This window comes from Lynx canadensis, chromosome A2 (genome assembly GCF_007474595.2).
Source record: "Lynx canadensis isolate LIC74 chromosome A2, mLynCan4.pri.v2, whole genome shotgun sequence".
In the NCBI taxonomy this organism is placed as follows: domain Eukaryota; kingdom Metazoa; phylum Chordata; class Mammalia; order Carnivora; family Felidae; genus Lynx; species Lynx canadensis.
Window position 1 is genome coordinate 2,979,317 of NC_044304.2, and position 24,967 is coordinate 3,004,283.

Genomic DNA, 24,967 nt, shown 5'->3' on the forward strand with positions numbered 1-24,967 from the left:
GGATGGGCTCGAGGTCACCACCCGGGTGGTCGAACCCAGGCAGCCTCCTTCCCAGTCCCGGGCTCTCGCCAGCTCCGTCATCGCGACCGGCGTCGGCCCCAGGCTCTGGGGGGGTCCCGGCTCTCAGCGACCCCAGCGCAGGACTACGTTTCCCAGGCTGCCGCGGGGAGCGCGCCTGCGCGCTGCGGCCAGTGATGGAGCGCTGACGGGGGGCGCGGCGGCGGCGGCGGCGGCGGCGGGGAGGGCTCGGCGGGCCATTGGCTCGTGGTCGCGGCAAAGGCGGCTTGAGGACCAGAAGAGCGAGCGGGGCCCGCGGGCCGGGCCGGGGACGACCTGGGCCGCGGCCATGGAGGACCAGAGGGTAGGAGCGGGGCGGGGCGGGGCGGGGCGGGGCGGGGGTGGACCAGGGGAGGGGACCAGGTGCTGCCGCAGCGCCCCCCACCCCCACCCCCGCAGCTGCTCTGCGGCCGAGGCCCCACCCCCGCCGCCACCCCGCCGGGATCCAGCCCCCCAATGCGGGACCCAGCACCCCCACCCCACCCCCCCCGCCGTCGCCCCGACCTCTCATCATCTTGGCCCGGGTCCAGGCGCATCCCCTCCAAGCCCCCCACCGGCGCCCAGCATCCCAGCCCCAGCCTGACCCATCCCCCACGCCTTCCATGCGGACTGCGGACCAGGTGTCCGGTCTCTGCCCCGCCCCGCCCCTGAGGACGCTGCTCCGGCTCCGCACAGGTGATCCCACCGATCCCGCACCCCCAGAAGGGGGACCAGGAGGGGGTCCCTCCCGTGGGAGGCCTGGGTCAGGGCTCCAGGCCCCAGCGGGATCCTCCCACGCGGCTTCTCTTCTCTCCGTCCCCTCCCCCAGACCTCCCTGCCCCGCTCCCCAGTTGCCTGGGCCCTCTGGCCCCGCGTTCCCAGGTTCCTCCTTTCTTCTTCCCGATCCCTGTTCCCAAGGTGGCCCCTCACCCCAGATCACGCCCCGCCCTCAGGTTGAAGGCTTTGTGCTGAGGCCGACCTGGCTCGGCCCAGGGTCGGCGCCTTCCCCAGAGGCTCTTTTTGAGCCTCAGTTTCCTCCCCTGTCAAATGGGCACGTGCCAGGCGAGGGGAGGTGGGGCCAGAGCTTCGCCCAGGGCCTGCCTCACGGCGGTGCCCAAGCTCACTGGCACGGTGGCTCCCACATCTCCTGGATCCCAGGAAGGCGGAGTGGGGAGCCCCAAGTTTGGGGGGGGGGTGCCGGGCCTGGCCGAGGGGCTTACCGGCTTTGGCGTGTGCCTGCTTCGGGTGGGGGCAGGAGGCTCTGCGGAAGATCATCACCACGCTGGCTGTGAAGAATGAAGAGATTCAAAGCTTCATCTACTCCCTCAAGCAAATGCTGCTGAACGTGGAGGTGAGGAAGTCCCCTCTGCAGGAGGGACGGAAGGAGGTGGGGAGTTCGTGGGCCAGAAGGGCTGGGGGGGGGGCAGCCATGGGAGTTAGCCAGCCTGTTGCTGCCGATGCCCGTCGGACTGTGCCCGGCTGCCGCGTCCAGGCCTCCGTGTCCCCGTCTGAGCCTGGGCTTTGGCCGATCCTGGCCGTCCTGACCCCACCACCTCTCCCCAAGGCCAACTCCACCAAGGTACAGGAAGACCTGGAGGCGGAGTTCCAGTCCCTCTTCTCCCTCCTGGAGGAGCTGAAGGAGGGCATGTTGATGAAGATCAAGCAGGACCGTGCCAGCCGCACCTACGAGCTGCAGGTGGGGTGGGCTGGGGGGCGCTCCGGACCGTCACCCAGACCCCCCCCCCCCCCCCCACTGCACCCCTCAGACTCAGCAGAGCCCGGCTGGCCTCAGGGTCTCCCTCCACACCTGCTCCTCCTCCCACACCGCCTCTTGGAGGTGCCCCCGAGTGTCTCCCGGATCCAGAACAGACACCCCAGTGGCCTTGGCCTCACCTCCTCTGTTTCCTGGCCTCTTCTCTGCCCCTTCCCTGGCCGTGATCCGTGTACCCACCTGCTGTCCCTCTCGGTCCCTGCTCCCACCCCCACCCCCTTCTCCTTCACCACATCCACGTCTGGCTGTTCCTCCCCTCCTGTCCTCCCCCAACGCCTCCGATTTCTCAGCCCTTCCCACCGGTCCCCAGATCCGACAGCGTCGCCTCTTGCCAACCCCCCCACCCCTGCCCCGTACAGCCCCTAGGGGGTCTAGGACTCTAACTGAGGCACCAGGGCTGCATCAGAACCTCCCGGACAACTTCCTAACATCCCAGATTTCCCAGCGTGGAAGAAGTTGGGGCCCCAAGGCTCAGGTGGGGTCTGGGCGTGTGAGTTTTCAAGAAAGGGATTCCCCAGGGGATTCTGCTGTGCTGCCGGGAGTGAGCCCCGATTTCCCTGCAGCCTCCCCACCCCCGCAGCCTGGAGTTGGAGAAAGGTGTGGTGTCCCCAATCCCACAAAGTGGGGGAGACCGCGAGGGTTTGACGCAGTGGGGTGAGGTGTCTCTTCCCTCGATGCCATGCCACTCGTAGAACCAGCTGGCTGCCTGCACGCGGGCCCTGGAGAGCTCAGAGGAGCTTCTGGAGACGGCCAACCAGACCCTGCAGGCCACGGACAGCGAGGACTTCCCTCAGGTGGGCGCCTCAGAAGCCATACTGGTAGGACTACAAGCTAAAATATAGGACACGCGGTTAAATTTGCATTTCAGATCAACCATGAGTGACTTTTTAGTATAAGTGTGGCCCGGGCAGCATTCAGAAGTATGTCCCAAAGAGCACATGGGACATACTTATACTAAAAAATTCTTCGCGGTTGAAGGCGCCTGGGGGGCTCAGTGGGTTGAGCATCCAACTCTTAATTTCGGCTCAGGTCATGATCTCGCGGTTTGTGGGTTCAAGCCCCACATCGGGCTCTGTGCTGAGAGGGCAGAGCCTACTTTGGATTCTCTCTCTCCCTTTCTCTCTGCCCCTCCCCTGCTTGTGCTCTGTCTCTCCCTCCTCCCTCAAAATAAATAAACTGGAAAAAAAAATTTTTAACTTATTTGTGGTTGATCTGAAATTTAAATTTAATAATGAATAATTTTGGAATATAATATATCCCATGAAGTATTTAGTATATGTCCCAAATATTGAATGGGGCCCATTTATACTAAAAAATCATTTTGTTTATCTGAAACGCAGAGGTAACCGGGCACCCTGCATTTTTATCTGCCAAATTGGCCAGCTGTATATACTGGGCACTGGGGGTGGGGGTAGGAGCCTGTCTTTGCCCCCTATCCCTTTGGGGCACAGCCAAGTGTTTCTGCCCCAGTGGTGGGGACTTTGCCAAGTGGCCCACTCTGGGCCTCAGTCTTCCTGTCTGTGTAGTGACTTTCTGATTCAATGAAGACAACACTTTGAATTTTATTCCGTCCCTTTTTCCAGGCTGCCAAGCAAATCAAAGATGGGTAAGATGCCGGGATCTGGTTCCCACCCCAGTGCCCTGTCCCTGGTGTGAAGGTGGGGTCCCTTGGCCCAGCGCACTGAACCAGAACAAAGGGGACTGGGTCTCCCGTGCACGCTTCAGAGGCCTGGGCCCTTTTGAGGTGCCTGCCGGCAGGCTGCCTCTATCTTCCTCCCTGCAGTGTGACGATGGCGCCTGCCTTCCGGCTGTCATTGAAAGCCAAGGTCAGCGACAACATGAGTCACCTCATGGTGGACTTTGCACAGGAGCGCAGGATGCTACAGGCACTCAAGTTCCTACCTGGTGAGGGGGGAACTTTCTCCCGACCTGGATTTCAGGGAAATGGCCCGGGAGTCTAGGGTAGCCTGAGAAAGGCTGGGGTAAACCTGGCGTTGAAATCCCGAAGGCACCGCTCCTGGAGGTAGAGCCCTGAGGATACCCTGCCTGTGTGGGTGGGGCCACGAGGAGGCCTGCCCCTGGGGGTGGGGCCTTGAGGATACCCTGCCTGTGTGGGTGGGGCCACGAGGAGGCCTGCCCCTGGGGGTGGGGCCTTGAGGATACCCTGCCTGTGTGGGTGGAGCCACGAGGAGGCCCGCCCCTGGGGGTGGGGCCTTGAGGATACCCTGCCTGTGTGGGTGGGGCCACGAGGAGGCCCACCCCAGGAGGTGGGGCCATGAGGATATCCGGCCTGTGTGGGTGGGGCCACGAGGAGGCCCGCCCCTGTGGATGGGCCTTTGAGGTTAGCCTGCCTGTGTGGGTGGGGCCACGAGGAGGCCCGCCCCGGGAGGTGGGGCCACGAGGATAGCCTGCCTGTGTGGGTGGGGCCACGAGGAAGCCCGCTCCTGGAGGCCCAGTCCTGGAAAGCCCTACCCACCTCCCATGAAGGCCATGCCCCTATGAGAGAATTCTAGAAATTATCCTGAAATGGTGGTATTCTGAGAAGGCCCAGGCCTTTGTTGGTTGAACCCTGAGGAAGCTCTTCCCCACCACCCCACTCTGGTGAAACCCTGTGGAAGCTCCACCCCCAGGCCCCAGTGCCCGGAGGGGCCCCGCTCCCAAGGTTGGGCTCCAGAGGAGGCCCCCAAGAAGGCCTCAATTGCGGGTGAGGTGTAAGATCGCCCTTGCAGGCAAAGGACCTGACCCCCCCCCCCCCCCCCCCGTCCTGGACAGTGCCCAGCGCCCCTGTGATTGACCTGGCCGAGTCCCTGGTGGCAGACAACTGCGTGACCTTGGTGTGGCGCATGCCGGACGAGGACAGCAAGATCGACCACTACGTGCTGGAGTACAGGCGGACCAACTTCGAGGGCCCGCCCCGCCTCAAGGAGGAGCAGCCGTGGATGGTCATCGAGGGCATCCGGCAGACGGAGTACACCCTGACCGGTAAGCAGCTCAGCCCTGCTGCTGACACCCACCCCGCCCCCTACCCCCAGCCCCGTTGGGCTCAGCCCCCTCCGGGCTCCTTTTCCCCATCAACTGGGGGCCCCGCTGGGCTGATCAGGAGTAACGAAGTGATAATAATCAAAACGATATTGGTGACAGGCACCGCTCCGTTTCTGGAGGGCTTACTACGTGCTAAATGTTTGCCCCACACGTAACGAACAACGGACACGCGTCTCACCGCCAGTTTACAGATGAGAGGACTGAGGCCCGGGGAGGCAAGGCCTTCCCCATCGGCGTCTCACGTCTCCTATGCAGCGTTCATTCATTCATTTCCGGGTATTGAGCGCCTGCCGGTGCTGCCCTTGCCCTAGTGAGCAAGACTGGCGACAGTCCCGCCCTGGAGCTGGCATCCCCCCAGTGTTGGGGGATCTCCTTGGCAGTCGTCAGAAAGCAGAAAGCGTGGGGATTCCCCCCAGCCGGAAGGGGAGTGTCTCCAGAAGGGTAAAATGGGGGTCCCTGATGAGTTTCAGCAGCCGTCTGCGCCGGCGGAAATCCTCAGTGGCGGGGAGAGCCGTGCCCACAAGATAACTGTCGCTACAGCTCTTGGGCTGTAATCAGCCTGTTCTTTATCTGTAATTAGCATGCATGGTTACTAATGAGCATGCTAATTGCAGGAAAGAAAAGCCAGCAGCCAGAAAAGGGCCTGAGAAGCTACTGGTTTATTATCCTTTGCATGGGAATCAAAACAAACATATCCCACTCCACCCCGCCCCCCAGGCTTTGTTTTTATTTTATTTATTTTATTTTTTTAAACACTTATTCGTTCTGGAGAGACACAGAGAGGCAGCGCGTAAGTGGGGGAGGGGCAGGAGACGCAGAACCCGAAGCAGGATCCGTCAGTAGCCGCTTCCGTAACTGTAGTTCGATATCTAAACCAAGGAACGGACAGGAGCCTCGTGGGTCTGCGTTTCGCTGGCGTTACGTGCCTTCGTCCGTGTGCACGCGCGCGTGTGTACGCCCGTATGCGGTTTCGTCCCGTGTGCAAGTTCAGGGACCGGCCACCACGGTCAGCGTGGAGGTCTGTCGCATCCCAGGCTTCCTGATGCGTCACCCCCTCGCCACCCCCCTCTTGTTGCCTTTTGCAACATTCCTAGTGAGTGCGTTCCGCAGGGCAGGACGTTGAATCCACTGAAAGGCGTGTGATGTCGATAGGGACGAATGCTCTCATCTAGGCGACGAACCCGTGTCGTCATTTGTCGTCTCCGTTGCTTGGGCAAGTCGGGAGGGGTTTGGTTTAGCGTTTGGTACGTACATGCCTCGGCTCATCGCGTCCTCATGTGAACCCTGCTTGGGGATTTGGCATTGCGATTGCCAGTTTGCAGAATAGGAAACTGAGGCACACAGTGAGTCCAGACCGCCCATAGGCACATGGGTTCCAGGTTTCAGAAGCTGAGCCTTCTGGTTGGTAATTAATCTCTGCTCTGGGGCGGTAGGTGGTGTTGCTGAGTCATGTACTGGGCTCTCAGGGAAGGGGATCCGGACAAGGGGGAGACAGTCTGGGTGGGCATCTGGAAGAGGTGGCAGCCAGGCTGAGGCCCGACAGAGGAGGGGAGGGTGGAGAAGAGTCTTCTAGGCAGAACAGCCTGATCTAGGGCTCAGAGGCCAGAGCGCTGAGCCTTTCATGTCCGAATTTGCACGCCACCCTTCTGCAGGGGCCATGCTAGCGTTCTCTATATCGTTCCAATTTTATTTTATTTTTCTAAAGCTTATTTATTTTGAGACAGAGAGCTCAAGCAAGTGGGGGAGGGGCAGAGAGAGAGAGAGAGAGAGGGAGGGAGACACAGAACCCCAAGCAGGCTCCACGCTGCCGGTGCAGAGCCCGACGCGGGGCTCGATCTCACGCACGGTGAGATCATGACCTGAGCCGAGGTCAGGAGTCAGCTGTTGCACCAACTGAGCCACCCAGGCGCCCCTGGGTGATTCCAATTTTAGTCTACATGCTGCTGAAGCGAGCACTGCGAACCTTTGTGTCCGAAGGTAAGTTCGGTTTGCGGACAGAACAACATCTGTGGGGAGAAGTGAGATGAAGAATGGGCCAAAGGGGAGCTATGGGAGGTTTTAGAGCAGGGGGCGCTGAGTACTGTTTTGGATGATCAGAGGACGGGCATCCCAAGGGGAACACTCAGGAGGCAACTGGGCATGCGGTCTGAGCCAGGGGTTGGGCAGTGGGTGCTCTGGTGGACGGATGGTGTCTGAAGTGCAAGAAGGGGACAGGGGCACGGTGACACGAATAAGAGCCCCAGACAGAGTCACTCTGACATTTAAGGGTGTTGAGGATGGAAGTGCCTGCAAAGAAGACCTAGGGAGAACAAACAGAGTGGGGGAGCCAAGAGACGACAGTGCCGTGGCTGCCAAGGAGAGAATGTTCCAGGAGGGAAGGAGTGGTCAGCCAGGAGGTCCTGCGAGGTGGGGGACCGACAAAGGCCAGAGGAGGGAGAGTGAGCGAGGCAGCAGAGAAGGGGTGAGGGTGTAGACAGCTCTCCAAAGAGGTTTAGCTTGAGGGGAAGGACAACTGGGTAGCTGCTTTTTTTTTTTTTGAAGACTGGAAGAAACGAACCCAAAAAGAAAGAAAGAAAGCGGGGGACATATCCTAGAAGTAGGGAATATCTTTAAGTAACCAGGCATGGGGAGATCGAGGGGTTCCAGCAAATCAAATGGCTCGTTCGCCTTTGTTCCCTGCCTCTGTTGCGTGTGGATGCGACATTCTGAAGGAGGCTTGCCAAATGCACTGACAGATTTTCCTAGAGGAGCTTCCTCCCCGCTGGCCAGCCTCAGACAGTAACTCTCTTCCCTATAATACCAGCCCAAAGTCCCAGGGAAGTTTCTGATTGGCCAGTTTGGGTCATGTGCCCATTCCTGAACCAATCGCTGTTACTGTGTCCCTAAGCATCCTGATTGGCCAGTCTGGATTGGAGGCGGAGCCAAGTACCCATAGTACCACAGGTAAATGAGGGCAAGGATGGTGTCTCAGGGATAAGATGTCGTTTGCGAGGTGCTCCTTAGAATGAGTACTGGGACTACCGTGGGACACAGGGACCTGTAGCCTTTTGCTCAAAGTGCACGCCACGTTGAGATCCCTCTGTTGCTCCTAGGTCTCAAGTTTGACATGAAATACATGAATTTCCGTGTGAAGGCCTGTAATAAGGCAGTTGCAGGCGAGTTCTCCGAGTCGGTGACCCTGGAGACACCAGGTGACTGGTTCCCACCCCTACCCTGGCTGTGACTCCATAACCCCTCGCCCTGGGGCCCCAGGTACTGGTGTGTAATGAGCATCTTCTAATCAGGGCTCCGTGACTCTTTGCTCTGGTTGCCAGGAAGCTCGGAGCTTAGTCCCCAGTAGCTTCCTTAACCTGAGTGTCTAATACACACCTGCCATGGTTTTTTGCTTTTGCACTTGAGCCCATTATACTGGGTGGGTTTTATACTCTCTCTCTCTTTCACACACACACACACACACACACACACACACCCTCCCTCTCTCTTTCTCTCTCCTAAAAACTAGATAAGCGCTCTTAGAATTGGGGATGGGATATCAGTAGTGAAGCCCGCGCTTATTCTCCTGCAGCCACACCTTTGTGTGCTCTGTGAGGAGGACTTTCTAGAGTCTAGCCTAACTGTCGTGCTATAGCCCGGGCCCCTTCCTGTGACTACCCTCCAGCAGAAGTACCACCAGTGCTTTGAAAATGGCTCCAGACCTAGGGGACCCTCAGGCAACAAGCCCTCAGCCTTCACTCCCTTGGCCCTCGGCTCTGCCCCGGCTGTCTTTCTTGGCGTCCTGCTGCCTGTCGCTCTGTATCCGTCTGTCTCTGAGCCCGGCAACCTCTCTCGTTTTCTCTGTCTTAGTCCCTGCTGTCGCTCTCTGTTCTCCGTCCCTGTCACATGGTTTGTCTTGGTCACTGTCTGTCTCTCTGTCTCTCTCTCTGTGTCTCTCCGGGTTTCCCCATCTCTGTGACTCCCACGTCTGCCCGGCCCCAGCGTTCATGTTCCGCCTGGACGCGTCCACATCTCACCAGAACCTGCGGGTGGATGATCTCTCCGTGGAGTGGGACGCCATGGGCGGGAAGGTGCAGGACATCAAGGCCCGCGAGAAGGACGGCAAGGGGCGCACGGCGTCTCCCGTCAACTCCCCCGCCAGGTAGCCTGCCCCCTGGCCTCCCTGAGTTTCTGGTGGAGGAGATCACACGGGGCAGGGACACCCAGAGCCCAGCGTGGTCAAGGCTGGGGTGGAAGGAGGGAGCCCGAGAAGGGAGAGGAGATTTGTTTTTATAATGCGCATTTATTTTCGGGGCAGGGGGGGAGGGGAGTGCGTGCAAGTAGGGGAGGGGCAGAGAGAGAGGGAGACAAAGGGTCTGAAGCGGGCTCTGCGCGGACAGCTGACGCGGGGCTGGATCTCATGAACCGTGAGATCACGACCTGAACCGAAGTCAGATGCGTAACCGACTAGCCCAGGCGCCCCAAGAAGAGAGTTTTAACTGGGTTTTGACAGTTGAGTAGTTTTCCAGCCGAGGAAGGGCTATCTGGGCATGTTCTGGAAGGAGGGGCCCAGTGCGTGAAAAGAACCAAGTCCTAGGAAGGACTGACAGGAAGACCGTGGCGGCCAGGGTGGGGGTGGGGGGCCCAGGGAAACCCTCCTGTGGGGACAGTAAGGGCTGCGCTGAACCTTCTCCCTGTCACTCACAGAGGCGTGCCGTCTCCCAAGAGGATGCCCTCCGGTCGTGGGGGCCGGGATCGCTTCACGGCCGAGTCCTACACGGTGCTGGGTAAGGAGGGGCAAAGACAGGAGGGCAGAGGGGACACTCTGGGCAGGGCCCTGATGGTGGGGGGTGTGGGGTGGAGAGAACTCCTTTGGTTGGGGAAACTGAGGCAGCCACCAACAAAGCTTTCTGGGAATGGTTCCAATAATGTGGTGCTGGAGGAATTGAGGACTGGCGGGGGGGAGGGGGGAGGGGGCGGGCTTACTGGGGGTGGGGGGCAGAACTTGTGGAGGCTGTGGTCTGGAGGTCGGCCAGGGGGCGTCCTGGGGTCTGTGGAGTAGCTGGAAAGAATGGTCACCTAGCGGGCAGCCGGGTTTGTGGGGGAGCCAGAGACAGTCGCTGGTGTGGGAGACAGCTAGCGATGGAGTGAATGGGGCCCACGGAGGAACCAGGGTTCAGGGGGATCGTCGCTGTCCAGAAGGGGGCTCCCAGAAGAGGCTGGGGGGTGCAGGAGTCAGTGCGGTCGGTAGTACCTGGGCAGGGGCGGGGTTAGAGAGTAGCCGCATCCTGGGGATAAGCTAAGACCTGAGGAGAAGCTGGGGTTCTGTGGAGGAGCTGGGTTTTCCCCCTGAAAGCATCTGAGATTGGCGAGAGGTGGGGTCCGGGGAGGAAGCAGGGGAAGGGGTGGGGGTTCTGCAGAGTGGCTGACACCTGAGAGGGGGCTACGGGGCCTCTGGGAAGAAGGAGCCTGGTTGTGGTTGGGAAAGTAGCTGAGGTCGGGGAGGAGCTGAGACGGGAGAGGGCCGTGGGCCGTGAGGGAGGCGGGGGCAGGAGAGGATGTGCAGTCGGGCCTGGAAGAAGTTGGCCTCCACCAGGGGCTGGGGGTCCGGGGAGACCCTAGATTCACAGAGCAGTAGGAGAGGGGCCCGGCACGCCGGCGAGACTCTGCGCTCCGGTGGGATTCGAGGCCCGTGGGAACACTTGGGAGTCCGCCAGGCGCAGGGGTTTGGGGGTGATCTAGTGTCGGAGAGAACTGAGGACCGAGGGGTGTCTGAACACGGGGAGGAATTGTTTGCTTTGGAGGAAGCTTCTAAGGCCTGGAAGTATCTGGAACGAGTAGCCTGGACCGGCAGAGAACCCGAAAGGATTAGCCGAGGCTTGGCGAGTATCCGGGCTCTCGGAGCATCTAGAGGAGGCGGATGAGGCCCGGGGACGGCCCGGAAGCCGTAGCCGAGGACTGAGGAGTACCCAGGTGGCCGCCCCCTGGCGCAAGGCCACCCGGGACCCGACTCCACCCCGCCCCACAGGGGACACGCTGATCGACGGCGGGGAGCATTACTGGGAGGTGCGCTTCGAGCCGGACAGCAAGGCGTTCGGCGTGGGGGTGGCGTACCGCAGCCTGGGCCGCTTCGAGCAGCTGGGCAAGACGGCCGCGTCCTGGTGCCTGCACGTCAACAACTGGTTACAGGCCAGCTTCACCGCCAAGCACGCCAACAAGGCCAAGGTGCTGGACGCCCCCGTGCCCGACTGCCTGGGCGTGCACTGTGACTTCCACCAAGGTGACCCCCGCGCCCCGGGCCGCGTCTCTAGCCGCCTCTCCCCCTCCCGCCTCTGCCACGATCCCCTTATCGGTCCCCCTGTCGCTCTGCCTCCGTCCCAGGCCTCCTGTCCTTCTACAACGCCCGGACCAAACAGCTGCTGCACACTTTCAAGGCCAGGTTCACACAGCCACTGCTGCCCGCTTTCACGGTGAGGACCCTTCCGTGGCGGGGATCGGCGGGGGGGGGGGGGGCGGGCGCCGGGTGCCGGCTTTGCTCCTGAGCCCGCCTGCCCCCCTCCCCCTGTGCCCCAGGTGTGGTGCGGTAGTTTCCAGGTTACAACGGGCCTGCAGGTCCCCAGCTCCGTGCGCTGCCTGCAGAAGCGGGGCAGTGCCACCAGCAGCTCTAACACCAGCCTCACCTAGGCCCCTGGACCGCCCACCCCGCCCGGCTGATCCAGAGGGGGGCCCTCCCAGGCCTCGGTTGTTTCAGCCAGCACCCTCTCCTCTCTTGCTGCTTGGAGCCTTAACTCCTGCGGGGGTCACCACTGGGGAGCGGCGGGCCCCGGGGCGGGCCCTCCTCCCCACCTCGCGTCCTAATAAAGGTCAATCACTGGCCAGGCCGTGCTGATGGTTCTTTGGGGCTGGGTGGCACTGAGTGTGCCCCAAACCTTTCCGGACCTCGGCTTTCCTGGCTGTAAAGTGGGCTTCTCTTGTAGGGCCGGGTGGCAGGTTTTGCTAAGAGGGCAGACGTCTACCAGACCCCCACTGCCTCCCGCCCCCCCCTCCTCCGCCAGGCCGGACGCAGAGGCCCTGGGGTCACTTGAGCTTTTATTCTGGGAGGAGGGGTCCGCCTCTCTGGCTCACAGGTCCCCAGCGTGTCCGGCCGAGTGCTCCAGCGCCCGTCTCCTCCGCAGTTTCTCTTCCAGCTCGGCGGTCAAATCCGCCAGGCCTGGTTGGGGGGGGGGGGGCGGGGGGACTTCAGCCGCATCGGGGGTCCCCAGCCCACGCTGTCCCCCCACCCCACCCGCAGAATCTGCGGGGCCCCGTGAAAAATGAAAATCTATTCAAAAGCCTTGAGGGGTGTCAAGACCGCACAGCGTTAAGCCAAGCGTGGGGCCCTTCGGAGTGTGGGTCCCGCGTGACAGCACGGGTCACCGGCCGCACGGACCCCCAGACGCCTCACCTGTCGTGGGGAAGAAAGCCTGCGCTGAGTTGCCCGCCAGTTTCTTGGCCAGGCCGCCGTTGAGGCCTTGGGGCTCTGGAGGAGGGGACAGAGGAGGGACTGAGGCCGGCTCTCCACCGGACAAGGGAAGGGCTTGGGGGCGGGACCCCTACCTGGCTTGGGCGCAACGGGTAGCTTTGGAGGCTTTGCCGGAACCTTTGCCACCTTCTTGGGCTTCCGGGTGACCGGCCGACTAGGGGAAGGCACTGTGTGGACAAAGGTGTGGCACGTCACGTCACGTCTACCCTTCAGCCTCCTCCCCTGTCCCCGTCTCCCCCCCCGCCCCCACCTACCGTCCCCGTTCACGTAGGTGGCGGCTGGGGCGTGCGCGATGGGGATCACGTAGTTCTCATCCTCGTTCCGGAGTGGGGTGAGCTTGTTCGGGCCCGACACGGGTGTGACGGGCACGGGAGGCAGCTGCCTGGGGCCACCCGAGGGGGGTGCGGGACCTGGTGAGAAACGCAGTTGCCGGATTCACGCGTGTGACCCTGTGCGTGCGTGGTTCTTACACACGCTCACCCAGGAGTCGGTGTCTGTGTCCCTGTGTCGCATAATCTGGCACACCGAGTGAATTTGCATAGCTGAATACAGGCAGAGGGTTTGTACGCGCACCTGAATGCGTGGATACGTGCCTGACACCGCGAGGGTGCTAGTATTTGTCTACGTTAGCGTGTGCACCCACGTGCCTATACGTGTCCAAATTTGTGCTCGCCAGTGAGCATTCGTGTCCACACACGTGATTGTGGCTTAAGGTATGTGTATGTGTGCCACACGGGACGGGAATCGTGTGACACGAGTATTCGTGCATGTGCGGAGCCCTTGTCCGTGCACGTGTCTGCACGTGAGCTGCTTGTGCAGGTGGACGCAATTCGTGTTTGTGAGTGTTCACGTGTGTATGTGTGCACATTCGTGCCCACTGTGCACAAGGGGCCCCCCAGCGTCTGCTCAGCCCAGAGGCCTTCCTAGCATCTGTTTCCCGCCTTGTAAACGGGATCCCCCCCCCACCCCTTTCTCAGTAGCCACCCCGGTTCCCATCTCTGGGTAGATGTCGCTCCAGGTGAGCCCTCCGTCCCCTCCGTTGCCCATCTCAACCTACTGAAATCCTTTGAGGCCTTAAGCAAACAGCGCCTCCTCCAGGAAGCCTCCCCCCTTTCTCTCCCCAACTCTAGGCACCGCTGTCTTCAGCCCCAGCTTCAACCCCACAGGGCTGGAAGTGTGTCCAGCTCTGTCCCCCGCTCCACAACCCGGAGGGCAGGGTCTGGGTAACTTCTGGGTCCTTGTAACTCTGGGTCCAAGACTGGACACGGGCGGCGCCATGTGGGTCCCAGGTCTCTCTGCACTATGGCCCAGTGGTGGCTGCAGGGCGGGGGCATCACCTGGGCCTCGGGGCGCGGGGGCCTCGCGTGCCACCCACACACTCTCGCCGTTCTCGTTATCCGCCTCCACGTAGCCTGGAACAGAGAGTGGTCCTAGAGGAGGCGCGGCGGCTGGGGGTTGATCCAGGGGTGCCCCGTGGGGGCAGGGGAGGGAGAGGCACGTACTGGGTTCCCGGAGTTCCCTGAGGCCGCACTCACCTAGCACCTTCTCATAGTCCTCGTCTGGCAGGAAGGGCACCAGCGATTTCTTGGTGCGTGTCACGAAATAGTTGACCACTGCGTCGAGTGAGTCGCAGGAGAACTGGAGGCGGGTAGAGGTCGCAGTCGGGGCTGCTGGGGAAGGGGCGCAGACCCCCCCCCCCTGCGTTTTCCAGTACCCCAGCCCAACGCTCACCGGCTCCTCCACGTCGATCACATACTTGGGGCCCTCGTGCTTCACCTTGTAGTGCCGGACCACCGACGACCTGCCCAGGAAGTGGTGAGTGAGGGGGCTGGCGCAGGCCCAGGAGGAACCCGCCCCTCGTCCTGGCTCCGCCCCCACGGAGGGGCTAACCTGGTCCTGCGCACAGTGACCGTGCCCCGACCTGGCGTGACTCTCCCGGGAGAATCAGGCCCTCTACTGACTGCACACCCCCGCCCCCCAGGAAGACCCCGCCGCTGTCTCGGCACTGCACCTGAGGAGGGCCACGCCCTGATGGCTCCACCCCCTCTGGCCCCGCCCCCTCTGGCCCCGCCCCGTGGGTTCTAACTCCGCCTTCGATGTGGCCCTACCCTTCACCTGGCTATCCCAAAGAAGGATTTAGGGCCAGGCTCTGATCCGTCCCCAAAGTGGACCTCCAAAGCCTGATTCAACCACCCTGGTTCCAGGGGAAGACCGGCCTATGACTCCACCCACAAGTCCTGATTCCGCCCAAAGGGCTGGTTACCACCCCTGGATTTGATTTCTTCCTTGCTCCGGAGGTCCAGACCCGGCCCCGATTCCGCCCCGAAGAGCCCATCCTCACCCAAGGGTCTGACCTCACCTAGAGAGTCCCGCCCCCGCCTCAGGATCTAACCACTCCCCCCAAGGGGTCCTCCGTCCGGCCCTTGGCTCCGCCCCCAGGCGTGGACCCCCACCCCCACCCCCCATTCCGGGGAGGGGCCGGCCTCGGGATCCCACGCCCCCCCGAACTCTGGCTCCGCCCCCCGGAGACCGCGTCCCTCCGCCCATCCCGGCGCCGCGCATGCGCACCCATCGAGCGTCTGGCGGGTGGTGACCGACACGCCGCCCGTTCCGTCCCCGCTGGGCCGCAGCAGCAGGTTTCCGCACTCGGGGTAGCGCTCCAGGAGCAGCTGCGCCTCCAGCCGGCTCACCTTCAGGAAGCAGCTGGGGCGGACGCGTCCCTCACTCCGCGCAGGCCCCGCCCCTGGGGCGCGGCCACACCCTCCCGCGGAGCCCCGCCCCCGGGACGTGGACCTCGTCCCGGAAGACGGGATTCCCCGCAGACCCCGCCGGCCGCCCCTTGGGCCCCGCGCCTCCGCCCGCCGCCGTCCCGGGGCTGCGCGCGGCCCGGCGGGGCACTCACGAGGGCACCTCGAGCGCGCGGCGCGCCTCCTCTTTGGCCAGGGCCTCGGCCATCATGTACAGGTGTCCGGGCAGCAGGGTCAGGTTGGACGGGATGCGGAGCTGAGGGGCGATGAGGCACCCGCGGGCGCCTGGACGTCAGGGCACGGGCGGCTGGTGCCCGCGTCACCGAGGGGACACCCTGAGGTCGGGGTGCGGGCCCAGGCAGCCAGGATGGGAACCCGGGCCTGGGGGCTCCAGAGCGACCCTGCGCCTCCTCAGGGCAGGGGTGAAGAGACTTCGGGGAGGGGAAGGACAGATCAGATGCTCGAATGTAGGCTCTCAAAACTCTACAGGCCGCGGGGCCAGACAGGGGACAAAGGACTAAAGCAGAGATCAGGAATGTTGACAAAAACTCCTGGCTCTTAAATAATGGCAGATCACTTTCACAGTTTCAACACTGTTGGCAAAAACAGAAGCCGTTGGCGGGCTGCGTTGGGCTCAGAGGCCGCCAGCGTGAGACCCGTGTAGGAGACTCTGGGGGCCTGGTTGAGGACTGTGGCGTCGAAGGAGAAAAGAGGGTCCCCGAGGAGGCACCCAGTCTTACCTCTACCACCGTCAGGATGAAGCCTTTCCACATCTCCCGAGACTCCAGGCTCTCTACCTGCGGAGGGACAGAAAAAGAGCCCATGGCGATGAGCCTCGGTCAATTCATCTGTGAAATGGGAACGAGGAATAATAGCCACTGTTTCCCAAGGGTTCTTTTGAAGATTAAACGAGTTGGGACCCGGGTTACTTTAGGATGTCTGGACATCATAAGTCCTCAGGAAAGTGGGATAGAAGTCTTTAATGTTACTGCGTCAAGTTTGAAAACAATACAAATCAGATCCTGTATCTCCAATGCTCTAAACCCTCCCCGGGCTCCCGTCTGCTTTGGGGTAAAAGCCAAGTCCTCCCTAGGGCCCACAAAGCCCTGCACCCCACGCCCTGTCCCCTCCCTGCCCTCCTCCCTCCGTCTCTCCCCCTCCCTCCCTCTGCCCAGCAACCTCCTGCTCCCCCCTCCCCCCTCCTCTTCTTCCTCTTCTTCCTCCCAGCTCTTCAGACACAGGAGCCTTTGCACAGGTATCTACGTGCCGGTTCCCTCACCTGCGGGTCTCGGCGAGGCTTTCCCCGGTCGCCCTGTTTCACACGGTAACCCTGAGCGCGCTGCGTCCTTTCCCTAGCGCTTTTTCCAAGCGTCTCCTGCCGTCTGCCCCTCCAGATATGTTTTACGCCCTTGTGTTGTGTACTGTGTGCCTCCCCCGCTCGACTGCAAACTCCACAACGGTGAGGAGTTTTAAGTGTCCTGTTCACTGCAACCAGGAGAATGTCTGGCACACGGGAGGCGCTCGATAACCTTAGCTGCAAGGTTGAACGGTGGGGGGGGGGGGGGTCCATCCTTGCGGCTCGCGCGCTGTTCTGTCTCCTATGTACTGTCCCGTTTTGCAGGCGAAGAACCCAAGGCCTAGAGAAGTCAAGTGACTCGGCCAGTGTCACCAACCCAGCGGTAGCCTCCGTGCGACTCCATGCTAGTGTGTGTTAGTGGTAAGTGTGACAAGGAGGGAGGGGCCTACCTTGAACTTGATCTCCTGGTTCCGGAGGACCAGGCTGAAATGGATGCCTGGGTCTCGGGAGCTTCCCCAGGGTGGGTCATCTGTGAGCTTCACGAGTGCCGTTAGGTCTAACTTCTCCACGTGCTGGGGATCCGGAAGCAGGGGTCTGAGCGCCAGGCTCGTGGCTCCCCAGGCCCTCTGGCTTGGCCGAAACACCCGCCCTCTGTGCTTGGTCCCTGAGGTCAAAGGAGGGGGGCGGGGAGGGGGCGGCGACCAGCTCATTCCCCTCCTTACCTGGGAGTCCCGATTGCTATTATAGAAATAGAGAGTGCAACCCTTGAGGCCTGCCCAGAATTTCTTGTAATCCTGGAGACCAAAGGTAGAGAAAGAGAAGGAGGTGAGAAGGGAAATCCGGGTACCTCCATGGCACCCACTCCTGCCTCAGGACCTTTGCACTGGCCGTTTCCTCTGCCTGGAGACTCTTTCCCCAGATCATCACAGTTTCCTTCATCACCTGCTTTGGGTCTTTGAATGAACGTCGCCTTCTCTGGGAGGCCCTCTCCATCCATGGCCCAACTTATGGGGATCTGTTGTTCTTTGAGAAAGGACCAAAGAATCCTCCTTGATGGAATGGGGAATGCAGGGCAGCGCCCCGCCCCCGCCCCACCCCTGGCCAGTGTACAGAGGTAGGAGATCCAGGAGTAAGTTGAACTAACCATCCACCCACCCACCCATCTATGTACCCATTTTCGCACACATACACCCTCTTCTCCTTGTCCACCCCATAAATATTTATTGGGATCTCCTGTGGGCCTGAGTCTGCGGTCTCAGAATTTCACAAGGTTCTGGACTCTAGAAGTTATTGCCGATTCAGGATTTGCCCCCAGGATTCTGAATTATAAATGTCCTAACTCTCTGGTGGTCCAAGGGGGCTGATACAGCTCAGATGGTAAGAGAATGGGTTTGTTTGTTTTTTTTTTCCACCAGATATTCCCTGAACATCTACTCTGCACCCAGTTCTGTTGCAGAGGCAAAATACTACCTGGGACATGGCTTCTGTTTCTAAATAGGTTGTCTTCCAGAAGAATATAGAAAGCATAGATACTCGGGCGCCTGGGGGGGCTCAGTCGGTTGAGCGTCCAACCTCAGCTCAGGTCACGATCTCACAGTTCGTGGGTTCGAGCCCCGCGTCGGGCTCTGCGCTGACAGTTCCCCGGAGCCTGGAGCCTAATTCCGATTCTGTGCCTCCCTCCTCTCTCTCTCTGCCCCTCCCCCACTCACACACTGTCTCTCAAAAATATATAAACGTTTAAAAACTAAAAAGAAAGCATAGATACTAAATCTTCCAGGGAAGAGTAATCAGTACCCCGAGAGGGACAAACCCTAGGCCTTGAGATCTGGAGAAAGGCCCTCCAACTGGGAAATCCGGGAAGACTTCCGGGAGGAGGAGGTACTTTCATTAGTCCGTAATGATAATGAGGATAGTTTTCATATTGATGCCCAGTAGCCATCATCAGTCCACCTGTCCATCTGTCCATCTGCCTGCCCATCCATCTGTTCATCCACTTATCTACCCACCCACCCATCCGTCTCTATGTCTGTCCAACCGTCGACATACCCATCCATCCACCTACCCATCTGTCCGTAGATACATTTAAGTGACATTTACTGAGGACTTACCATGTGCTCGGCCCTGGGAGCAGAGCAGTAAGTGATTAAACTCAGCAGGTCAGACCTGCTTTGTCGTGTACCCACTATACGCCATTGCACAAGGTATTTAAGCTCTCCGTGCCTCAGTTTCCCCACCCATGAAATGGCGATAAAGAGGAACCTACCGCAGAGGCCGCTGAAAGAATTGGGTGCGTTAATACCAGTGAACAGTGTTTGTGGAGTCAGGACCCCAGACCCCTTCTCCAGTAACCATGGTTACGGCCCTACTATACCCATTGTGTAATAGAGAAAACCGAGGCACAACGATGGAGAGTCCCTTGCGCAAGGCCTGGGAGTCAGGAAGACGTGAGGACCCCTGTGGCCTAGATGGTGTGTAGGCCTGAGGGGGGCGGTGGGGGGTGGGCACTTGGAGGCACAAGGAAAGGAGGAGGGGACCGCAATCCGCAGTGGCGGTGGGGGTGGCCAGGGAATGCAGTGGGTGGGTGTTTGGGGTTGTAGCAGAAGATGAGACAAGTGTGGGGGGTGGGGCGCCTCAGGGAAGGAGGGACTGGGCTTGCATCCGTCTCTGGTCCTGCCAGATGCGGCCCCCTCAGCTACCTCTCCTGGCCTTGACCCCCCCCCTCCCCCCCCGCAGCTGAGGCTCGGCTCAAGGTTAGTGTGGGGCTGGGACCTGGGAGCCAGAAGGTTTTCCACTTCCTGGGGGAAGTCCCTGATCTGTTTGTATCCAAGAGAAAGAGAAGAGAGACCAAGAGGGAGACAGAGGGAGGCAGACAGGCAGGGAGAGACACAGAGAAAGAGATAAACCAGAGTCAGAGACAGCCAGAGGGTGGGCAGAACCTTTTCCAGCACCCCCAGCAGGCGCCCGGCCCCAGCCACTGCCCACCCCGCCCCCTCGGCCAGGTGTGAAGATCCAGGCTCAGAGAGGTGAGTGCAGCCACCTAGGAGCCCAGCAGTGCCTTACCCCGTCACAGGGTCCCTTCTTCTCCAGAAAGTTCTCGTAGTAGTGTGAAGGTAGAGCGCCTTTGGGTTTGGGGATCCGGGGTGGTCTTAGGGCTGAGGCCATGGTGGCCCGGGTCTTTGGCCTTGGCCTCTCCCCGGGGTGGGTGCCCCAGCTGGGCCAGGAAGCAGAGAAACCGGTTCCAGGGGAATTTTCTCTTCTGTCAGCTCCCCAGCTCCCTCCCCTGCCAGGTGCTGGGCGGGTGCTGGGCCAGGCAGGTCCTAGGGAAATCCCAGCCTCTCTGGTCTCCCCAAGAAGTCTGGGAGGCCCGCTGGAGTTGGGGAGGAGGGAGCCACTGGGAGGCTCTCAGTGCTGAGCAGGGACTGGGCAGAGGGCGCACCGGGAGGAGGGACCTGCCTAAGCAAAGGTCTGGATGTGAGAAAGGGAGGAGCCTGGTGCCCCAGTGGCAGTGCGTGTGTCCAGAGAGGACACAACAGGGACATCGCATGAAGGTCTGCGTGCCCCTTAAGCTGCCTGCCTGCTATACCAATCTTCCCTAAATCTACAAAAAAAAAAAATCTTGCTGGGATTTTGATAGGAATCGCACCTGTGTGTCACTGGGAGCAGACAGGAGATGGCAACTCTTTGACAAGAGTCAACTGAGCCACCCAGGCGTCTCCATTTTTTAAAAAAATGTATGTAAGGGGCGCCTTAATATCTATTAAGGGGCGCCTGGGTGGCGCAGACGGTTAAGCGTCCGACTTCAGCTCAGGCATTGATCTCGCGGTCCGTGAGTTCGAGCCCCGCGTCGGGCTCTGGGCTGCCGGCTCGGAGCCTGGAGCCTGCTTCCGATTCTGTGTCTCCCTCTCTCCTGCCCCTCCCCCCACATGCTCTGCCTCTGAAAAACGAATAAACCTTTAAAAAATTTTAAAAGGTTTTATTTAAGGGGCTCTTGGCTGGTTCAGTGGGACGTGTACGAGGAGACTCTTGATCTTGGGGTCATGCGATTGAGCCCCACGTTGGGAGGTAGACTGTACTTAAAAAAATGTATTTATGGGCGCCTGGGTGGCTCAGTCGGTTACCCTTTGGACTTAGGCTCAGGTCAGGATCTCACAGCTCCTGCGTCTGGCTCTCTGCTCTCAGCACAGGGCCCGCTTAGGATCGCTTAGGATCCTCTGCCTCTCCTCCCTCTTTGCCCCTGCCCCCCTCCCCCAAATAAACATTTTAAAAAATCTTTGAAGCTTTTATTTAAATTTCAGTAATATTAGTTTCAGGTGTACAGTATAGTTATTCAACACTGCCTTCCACACAACACCCAGTGCTCATCAGGACAAGTGCACTCCTTCGTCCCCATCACCTATCTCACCCATCCCCCACCCCCCCACCTCTCCTCTGGTAACCAGCTGTTGGTTCTCTGTAGTTAAGAGTCCCTTCCCTCCCCTCCTCTCCTTTCCCCTTCATTCTTTTCTTCCTCTGTCCCTCTTTTTTCCTTTCTTTTTTCTTTTGAGAGAGAGCATGTGTGAGCAGGGGAGGGGCAGAGAGGGGGAGAGAGAGAGAGAGAGAGAGAGAGAGAGAGAGACTATCCCATTGTCACCCTGGAGCCTGACTCCACTCGGGGCTCGAAGTCACACATCTCGAAATCATGAACTGAGCCAAAAATAGGACTCAGATGCTTAACCAACTGAACCACCCAGGCGCACCGAAGAGTCTGTTTCTTAAGGGGCGCCGGGGTGACTCTGTTGGTTGAAGTGTCCAACCCCGGCTCAGGTCATGATCTCAAGGTTCGTGAGTCTGAGCCCCACATCAGGCTCTCTGCGGTCAGTGCCGAGTCCGCCTCAGATCATCTGTCCCCCTCTCCGCCTCTCCCCCGCTCGCTCACTCTCTCAAAAATAAACAACATTAAAAAACATTTTTTTTTTAAGGCGTCCGTTTCTTGGTTTGCCTCTCTCTCTCTCAGCGTCATCCATGAGGGTTGGAAACAACTTCCAAATTCCCGGTACTGCTAATAGTTTGCCTTCTTCCCATGAGCCACCAGAAGTATACAACGATAATGGAAATGTTTGGAATAGTACGAGAATCACCAAAAGGAGACACAAAGTCAGCAAATGCTGTTGGAAAAGCGGTGCCGTTTGATGTGGGGTTTTCGCAAACCTTCAATTTACTAAAAAAAAAAAAAAAGGCACTATTTGTGAAGCAGAATGAAGTGAAGCTCCTTAGAACGAGGTATTCGTGTTCGCCTCTTGGCATTTTCTAGGAAGGCCATCCTATCATCTGCAAACAGGGCGAGTTTTATTTCTTCCTTTCCAATCGGTATGCCCCTCATTTCCTTTTCTTGCCTTATTGCACTGGCTGGAATTTCCAGGACTGCGTGGGATACGGGTGGCGAGCGTGAACATCCTTGCCCTGTTCTCTCTGTTACGGGGAAAGCATCTAGTCTTTCCGCATCGAGTACAATGTTAACTGCAGGTGAGTTGCTTTCCATCTGTTTCTAGTTTGCTGAGAGTTTTTACCCTGCATGGGTGTTGAGTTTTGTCCAATGCCTTTTCTGTATCAGTTGAAATGATCTTTTTTTTTTTTTTAATTTTTTTTTTTAACGTTTATTTATTTTTGAGACAGAGAGAGACACAGCATGAACGGGGGAGGGGCAGGGAGAGAGGGAGACACAGAATCGGAAGCAGGCTCCAGGCTCTGAGCCGTCAGCCCAGAGCCCGACGCGGGGCTCGAACTCGCGGACCGCGAGATCGCGACCTGAGCTGAAGTCGGACGCTTAACCGACTGAGCCACCCAGGCGCCCCTGAAATGATCTTGACGGAGACCTTTCTTCCTTAGTTTGCGCGTTAGTTTCCTGTGGCTGCTCTGGCAAATTACCTCAAGCGTGGAGGCTTAAAACGACACAAATGTATTTCGTGGATCTCACAGAACCGAAATCAAGGGGTTGCCAGAGATGCGTTCTTTTCTGGAGGCTCAGAAGATGACTCGATTTCCCTGCCTTTTCCAGTTTCTAGAAGCTTCTTGGGTTCCTTGACTCATGGTCCCCTTTCTCCATCTCCAAAACCAGCAAATACAGGCAGAATCCTTACATCACATCACTCCGAATTTCTTCTGTTGTGACTACTGTCGTCTGCTTTTAAGGACCCCTGTGATGGCATCGCCCCCACCCAGCTAATCCAGGCTAATTTCTTTATTTTCAAGGCAGTTGATTAGAAATTTAAGTTCCATCTGCACCTTAAATCCCCTTTGCCATGTAATCTAACATATTTACAGGTCCTGAGGATTAGAATGTGAACATCTTTAGGGAACCGTTATTCCACGACCACAGCCTGTTAAATATGATGGCTAACATTGATTGATTCTTGAATACTGAACCCGCTATTCATCCCTGGAGTAAACCCCACTCAGTCATGGTGTGTAATTCTTTTTATATATGGCCAAATTCTACTTTCTAATATTTTTTTTAAATTTTTTTTAATGTTTATTTATTTTTGAGACAGAGAGAGACAGAGCATGAACGGGGGAGGGTCACAGAGAGAGGGAGACACAGAATCTGAAACAGGCTCCAGGCTCTGAGCTTTCAGCACAGAGCCCGACGCGGGGCTCGAACCCACCGACTGCGAGATCGTGACCTGAGCCAAAGTTGGACGCTTAACCGACCAAGCCACCCAGGCGCCCCTACTTCCTAATATTTTGTTAGCGATTTTTTGTGTGTGTGCGTGCCTGTAATCATGAGGAATACGGTCTGTCGTTTTCTTTCTTTTTAAAATGTTTTTGTATCGTCCTTATCTGGTGTTGGTTTCAGGGTAATGCTAGCTTCATAAAGTGAATTGGGGGGTGGGGGGCGCGTGCCTGGGTGGCTCAGTCGCCTAAGTGTCTGACTCTTAATTTCAGCTCGCCCTGAGAAGGGATCTGCGCTGACAGCGTGGAGCCTGCTTGGGATTCTCTTTTCTCTCTCTCACTCTCTTCTCCTCCCCCGCTTACGCACGCACTCTCTCTCTCTCAAAAAAAAAAATTAAATGAATTGGAAAATGTTCCCTCCTCTTCAAGTTTCTGGAAGACATTTTTTTAAAAAGTAGTGTTAATTCTTTGAATCTTTGGTACAATTCTCCATGTGGGCACGGAGATTTATTTTTGAGGAGCCTTAAAATTACAAATTCAATTTCCTTTATCACTATAGGGCTGCCTGAACTTTATACACATAGCAAAAAATAGCCTTTGCAATCCACTCAAGAGCCGTGTGACTTGGCAATCTTTTCATCTGATGAACTAATAAAGTTAATAACAATGCCTGCCATAAAGGGATGCCATAGGGGCACCTGGGTGGCTCAGTTAGTTGAGTGTCTGATTCCTGCTGGGGTCATGCTCCCAGGGTCCTGGGATAGAGCCCTGCATCAGGCTCCACACTGGGCGTGGAACCTGCTTGGGATTCTGTCTCTCTCTGCCTCTCCTCGACTAGTGCTCACACTTGCTCTCTCCCTCAAAAATGAATATTTTTAAAAAATTAAATTTAGTTAAAAAATTTTTCAAAAGGGGGTGCCATAAATGGTTAATAAGGTCACAGCAGTTTGTTTTAATTGTATTTATCAAAGGCAATGGGAGCCATAGAAGGATTTAGAGTAGGGGAGGGAGGTGGTCACAGTTGCATTTTGGTAAGATCCCTCTGGGGCCAGTGTGGAAGGTGGATGAGGTGGAGGCTGTGTATAGAGGTCTGAGGCTCAAGGTGATGACCAGGGCCCAGCTGGGAGGAGGAGGTCCGGTCCAGGATTTGGGGAACAGAGTCAAAGGAACGTGGGCAAGGACATGGGGGACTAAACTGAGGTCAAGAGTCCAGGGCTGCTGGGGAATGCCCAGTTGGTGGCTGGACCTGCGGTGGGGGGTGTCTGTGTGGGGAAACTGCAGCAGGAGGCGTGGGCTTGACAAAAAAAGAGTGTTAATTCCCATTTGTCCAGCTCTTAATTCTTGTGATGCCCCATCGGTTAACAACCTTGAGGGAGTCATTATGATCGTCCCCATGGTGAAACAGAGACGCGGAGCCACTTGGCCAAAGTCACAGGGCTGGGGTGTGGTGGACCAGAATCTGGAGCCAGGTCCGTTGAGTGCAGACCACCGTCCCATAACATCCCCCCCCCTCCCCCAACGTCCTGTCCCCGCTTCCAAACTGGGCGGAGTACACCGGTCCGGGGTTGAGCCGAGCCCGTAACTCCCAGCAGTTTCGGAAAGGCCCCACCCCCGGCTTGCAGCCCTGCCGGGGCCTGGGGACTCCTAGTCCTGGGAGGTGCCGCTGCGCCGCAGAGCAAAGGTCTTGGGCCAGGGACCAGGGACAAAGGACGGCACTGAAACCGACCCGCGAACACCCAACTCGGCTCCGCCTCCGAGAGCCCGGCGCGAGGAGGCGTGGGAAGTCGGGGGGCGCGCCAGCCTGAGGGCACGTTCTGACCCGGGATCTGATTGGCTGGCACAGGACCAAACTCTACAACTGAATGGATACGTGAGGCCCGCGGGCTCCTGTGATTGGCCGAGGGCTACGCGTTTGGCGGAAGCAGCAGTTT

The 24,967-nt window shown here is 58.7% G+C and overlaps 2 protein-coding genes and 1 long non-coding RNA gene across 4 annotated transcripts; 2 read left to right on the top strand and 1 right to left on the bottom strand.

Moving 5' to 3' along the window:
* The first annotated feature begins 277 nt into the window (after positions 1 to 277).
* Positions 278 to 11,829, top strand: FSD1 (fibronectin type III and SPRY domain containing 1). Of its 2 annotated transcripts, none has more exons than XM_030292313.1 (13): positions 278 to 361; positions 1,292 to 1,387; positions 1,601 to 1,732; positions 2,500 to 2,601; positions 3,391 to 3,413; positions 3,591 to 3,712; positions 4,580 to 4,789; positions 7,942 to 8,040; positions 8,825 to 8,984; positions 9,530 to 9,609; positions 10,851 to 11,102; positions 11,204 to 11,292; positions 11,396 to 11,829. In XM_030292313.1, exons 1-13 carry the CDS (start codon positions 347 to 349, stop codon positions 11,504 to 11,506), a joined length of 1,491 nt encoding a protein of 496 aa, XP_030148173.1. In that variant the 5' UTR covers positions 278 to 346; the 3' UTR covers positions 11,507 to 11,829. The 2 variants fall into 2 exon arrangements, with proteins under 2 accessions (XP_030148173.1, XP_032451520.1); XM_032595629.1 differs by having other exon boundaries at positions 8,825 to 8,960; positions 9,497 to 9,609.
* Positions 11,830 to 11,898: 69 nt separating this feature from the next.
* STAP2 (signal transducing adaptor family member 2) lies at positions 11,899 to 19,550 on the bottom strand. Its single transcript, XM_030292411.1, has 13 exons — positions 19,449 to 19,550; positions 17,111 to 17,182; positions 16,838 to 16,960; positions 15,832 to 15,888; positions 15,247 to 15,347; positions 14,913 to 15,047; positions 14,076 to 14,145; positions 13,880 to 13,982; positions 13,682 to 13,756; positions 12,599 to 12,754; positions 12,419 to 12,511; positions 12,267 to 12,341; positions 11,899 to 12,032 (listed from the first exon to the last, which is right to left on the bottom strand). The coding sequence occupies exons 1-13, from the start codon at positions 19,548 to 19,550 to the stop codon at positions 11,944 to 11,946; spliced, it is 1,251 nt and encodes a 416-aa protein (XP_030148271.1). The 3' UTR covers positions 11,899 to 11,943.
* LOC115498993 lies at positions 16,290 to 22,848 on the top strand. The gene is made up of 3 exons (XR_003964048.1): positions 16,290 to 16,808; positions 21,787 to 21,890; positions 22,254 to 22,848. It is a non-coding gene; the product is annotated as an uncharacterized LOC115498993 (long non-coding RNA).
* The last annotated feature ends 2,119 nt before the right edge of the window (positions 22,849 to 24,967 follow it).